General features: G+C 38.3%; 1 protein-coding gene across 1 annotated transcript; it reads right to left on the bottom strand.

Moving 5' to 3' along the window:
• Positions 1–2,378: 2,378 nt before the first annotated feature.
• smx5 lies at positions 2,379–4,383 on the bottom strand. The gene is made up of 5 exons (XM_044128809.1): positions 4,274–4,383; positions 4,005–4,072; positions 3,694–3,724; positions 3,532–3,591; positions 2,379–3,044 (listed from the first exon to the last, which is right to left on the bottom strand). Exons 1-5 carry the CDS (start codon positions 4,274–4,276, stop codon positions 2,919–2,921), a joined length of 288 nt encoding a protein of 95 aa, XP_043984744.1. The 5' UTR covers positions 4,277–4,383; the 3' UTR covers positions 2,379–2,918.
• Between the last annotated feature and the right edge of the window lie 436 nt (positions 4,384–4,819).

Here is a 4,819-nt window from a genome sequence, read left to right as displayed (position 1 = left end):
GGAGAGTTTTTCATTTTTCTTTAGAAAACTGCAACAACTATTGTTTTCAATTTATCACCAAAGTCTTCAACGTGTAGAGCATATTTGGATTTTGTCATTTAATAATACAAATTAGTTTTGGGTTCGTCTGTCGCATAAAAATCTGAATCTTGTAACGTGAACAAATGTGGAAAAGATTCAAGTGGTGTGAACATTTAACTTAAAAAAAAAAAAAAAAAAAAAAAAAAAGACATGCAGGCAGGATTACAATTCAGTCAGATTATTAGCTTCTACTGATGGTTCTGCTCTAAACAGCACCAAGAAAAGGACACGAGGAATCAATCAGCCTGTGGATTTAGCAGGTTTAGGAAGTTGTTCATTTAGCTGTGATTTCTCACGTTTAGGAATAATTCTGCACGAGGAAACTGCAGCTCTGTTACTCAGAAGGGCTCTCATTGTAAACCATATTTCGGTCGGTTCTTCCATCCATTCAGCAGCTAAAGAAAAGACAGTCTTATTTAAGCCCAGAGAAACTCTAGTCACTGATGGGAACTTGGCAAGATAGCGGGGCGCTTCCGGTCGTCTTTCATGGATTCACTAGAAATTAAATAATTATTTACAATCCAAATTTGACAGCTTGACAGAAACAAAAATAATTACATAATTATACAAAGTAGATCCAGTAATGTAAAGATGTAAAGTCTTGAATTTTAATGTGTATCGTCTGCTGCCCCCTAATGGTGCAAAAAGGAAATGACAGACAGGTACTTTGGGTATAACGTCAATGAAATAAAAAGAAATGTAATTTAAATGAATACACTGTGATTAAGTTTTAACCAATGATTCAAAAATTTGTTTTCAAATTCCCCCCTGATTCAAATCTAGGAATTGCCTGCTGTGTCCAAGTTGTGTAACTGGGCCGGTACCAGGACCAGCCTCTGCTGTGTTACTCAACTTTATGGTCAGCACTGTGGGAAAACTGCAGATCTTCCTCTTATATCAGATCTAACATTCCACCATACGCCTACTTCCGGTTAATAAAACAGTCTAAAATGAGCAGCAGATAAAAATTACAGCAAACAATGGCAGAATTAGTCATGTGACAGAAAAAGATAAATAAAAATCCATCTTAATCCAAACGTTTATGTATCTTCATACAAGAAAGTAAAAATCCAGCTGGTCCTGCTGTCAGTTACGTAAATGTTTAGCAAATACAACGTTGGGGGCGGGGGAAAAAGCGATCCTGAATTTAGACAGTGTATCAAATTTCAGCCTCAAAGCCAGTGTGGGTCATAAGAGGGCATGTGGCAGGCTGAAGCTGCTAATCAAAACTGTTCTGACCGTCAGTCTGCTGGGTCGTTTGATTTGACTGCCAGTTTTCCAAAGAGCAAACATCCCTAGAGATTGGACTGTGTGTGGAACAGGAAAATCTCTACGGGCTTCTGCTAGCATCGCTATGCTGAGCATGACTATATTTGGATAAATAATAGAAAACAATTTGAGTGTTAGAATAAGCAGCGCCCGACAAGGGATGGACAACAACAGCCTGTAAATGACACAAAAACACTTCCTTAAAAATAAAGAGAGTAAGTAACAGCACACTGAGGTCAGAGAAACTGTAAAAAAAGAAAAAGCAAAAGTGGCAACTCACTCCAGATACTCTGCATGAAGCAAACGTAGAATAAAGGGCTGGTTTTTAACCAAGCTAATTGAAGTAAAGTACAATACACATAGATTAGAAAACACAGAGTACATGTGGACTGTTTTGACAGAGTTCCAGGAAGCTTCTTCTCTCTAAAAAAACAATAACACTGGTTCACATTTGGAAGGTTGAATCTGAAGACACCAGAAGATTTGGGGAAGAACATGGTTTGAGATGACAAAATCAGAGGAGCGTCGCAACAAACATTGACTTTACTGCATTGAAATCATAGATTGACACATGAACTCCTCCATCTACCAAAGTTTTCTATTCAAACGTGAAGCCATCGGTCAGCCAGCTGAAGCTCGGACCGAAACACCGCAGCACATTTATGACAGAACGCATAAAAAGAGAGATGGACGAGATGAAAGGTGCTACAACAACCCCAGCTCAAAGTCCAGTCTTTAACTTAAATAAAAGGCTTTGGTAGGTCCATAAACTGATGCACATAAAACCCACGAGAACTCTAAATGAAGAAGCAACGATGTTTTCCAGAACAATATGTGAGAGGGATAAGGTCACACCGGTGACAGTAACGTCAAGTTATTACTGCTGTGGGACGTGCTGCCGATTCTTAGGATCATGGAGGAAACTGGTGAATTTTGGGTCAGCTGGTATTTAAACAAAACAACAAAATAAGCTGCTGTTCACAAAGACATTCGACGCAGCGCTCTGATTCAGACAAACACAAACAAGCTGATCAAGTTTTAGCTTTATTTCCAAAAAATACACATAATTACAAAATGACTTTTTCCACGGTCGTAGTTGATGTTGACACACCAAAGTATTTCTCCAAAAACAATTAAAAAAAAAAAATCTACACGTTGAGGCGAAAAGGCAGGAGAATTTCTTAACGAAGAAAATGAAATAAGGATTAAAATATTGGAACCTTATTTGTAAAAAAAGAAACAAACAAAAAACAATCTTTTTTTTTTTAATTATTATTATTTTAAACCAGAACAGTCAACACAAACACGGTCCTCTGTTGTTTGAACTAACTAAAAGAATCAGATGAAGACTGCTAAACGTCCTGTGGGTTAGAGACAACTAACCCTGCTCTGAAAATGTCCATAATCAGAAATGCACTTAAAAAAAAAAAAAAGTCCTTTTTTTGTTGTTGAAGTAAATCAAACTGCCATCTTTAAATAAAGTCATTACAATACGTAAAGTTGTTGTATCTCATCCTGTTACGAACCCCTCCCCCTGTCCCCGTCCCCCAGCCCGCCCCACGACCCCATCACTGCTTCTGCTGCATGGCTTCTTTTCGTGCTGCGTCTTGGAGCAGCTGCGTGTCCACCTCGTCGGCCGGCAGCTGGACGTACCGGACCACCGATCCGCGGATGAAGCAGTTTTTCACCGACAGCTGAAGCAGACAGAACACGGTGCAGTTTGACGGCAGGACGGAGCAAAATCTGGCTCAGAATTGAATGAATACCTGATTCTAATGCGGCGTCAAGTAAAAAGATTACTGAAGGGGTTCATGATTTTGTTGACTTCTTCTGAAAGTTTCTTTGAATGTGAATTTGTTTAAACGTTTGATTGTGAGGCCACTGTTTTGATAAAGACGGTGTTTTGTCAGGGTGCTGTCTCTTCTTCAGGGGTTTTTCACCGTTCTTGGTGTTGAAATTAAAGAGTTTTCCAGACAAATTGTAAGAGCTGTTGGAATCAATCTCTTTAAAGACAGTTTTTAATGTACTGCTTAAAAAGATAAAGGCAAGCGATTCCATAAATGGAATGAACCTCAATACTTCTCCAGAATTCTCTTTAATCAGCTTTTGTAAAGTCAATAAGCCTCATATGTTTGGAAAGAAATAGTAACGGGACTTCCGGAAGTCCTAACGCCAGCTTACCATATGTGGATATTTCTCTGGATCTGTGACGCTGATGTCTGTCAACTTGATGTTCAGGTACTGAAAGATAAGTATGGGAAAGGGAGAAAAATAAACAATAATGAAACAATGCAAACGCTAAAAGGCATTGATTTTAAATAATAATAAAAATCATAAACCTACCTGGTCAACAGAGTGAAGCGTTCCACAGATGCTGAAAACAGATGAAGGATATTAGTAATCACCCAAATCTACAGCTGTAACCTTTTATGTATTACTGGGACTCTCTCAAGTGAACATATTTATCCATACAAATTACAAAAAGCTACTCGAAAGAGCAGGATAGATTATTTGATCATGTTAGTGTAAATATTCATTCATACAGTTGCTTTCACTCGGCTACTGCAACCAGCTAGCGTCCTTTCGTCTAGCCGAATAGCCGCAGCTACAGTGGAATAACGTCAGTTTTAGGTGTTTTAGTCATAAACACTAACCTCAGGTCGTTTTTGAGCTCCACTACCACGTCCTTTCCCACCAGAGACTTGAAAAACGAGTAGAAAAGCTGGGAAACAGAGCGACATGCTAAAGTTACTGTTAGCAAGGAAGCTAAATATCAAGCATCATGGAGGCGGCTTATAAGAGAGCCGCAGAACTAAGACCACTTTAAGCAACGATAATGAGCTCGAAATCACACAAATACTGGTCAAATTGCAAGGAGCAATAAATCTGTTAATAAATCTAAAAAGTTGTTAAAGTTTCTTACCATTCTTGCTTGTGGTCTTTTGGAGGCAGCGCGTCTTTTGTTGATGACGTTTCAGCCTGCATTGACTTACCGGCTCCACCAGGGGGAGCCAGAGGTATTTTCTAAAGCTCACAACTTCAACAAAGAAATAAAGACCTGAGGAAGATTGTCCAAAGGAGCCACAATTCAGAAAATAATTGACTATTAGATCACTTATTGGACTTAAAATGAATTGAATATCTTGGTTTTATTTGCACAAAGTTAATATTCCATGTTTGTATTTTGTCTTAAAGTAGCAATTAGGAACCATTAGAGGTGGTCAGAAGTTAATTTCCTAATAGGGAACCAATTGCAATGCACTGCAACGCATGAGTTACTGAAATACTCAAATAAAAATTATAACAAAGCAGGTCGAAAGATAGAAGAGTTACCAAGCTCCGTGGTCACTAGTGTTACATAAAACTGGCAACTTTTTCCATGTATGAAAACAACTTACCAAAAAACACACACTCAAGCTTATAAATTTCTAAATGATAGCATGTGACCATTTATTTCTAAACAACAAAT

This window comes from Gambusia affinis, linkage group LG10 (genome assembly GCF_019740435.1).
Source record: "Gambusia affinis linkage group LG10, SWU_Gaff_1.0, whole genome shotgun sequence".
NCBI lineage: Eukaryota > Metazoa > Chordata > Actinopteri > Cyprinodontiformes > Poeciliidae > Gambusia > Gambusia affinis.
This window is presented reverse-complemented; position numbering and strand designations above follow the sequence as displayed.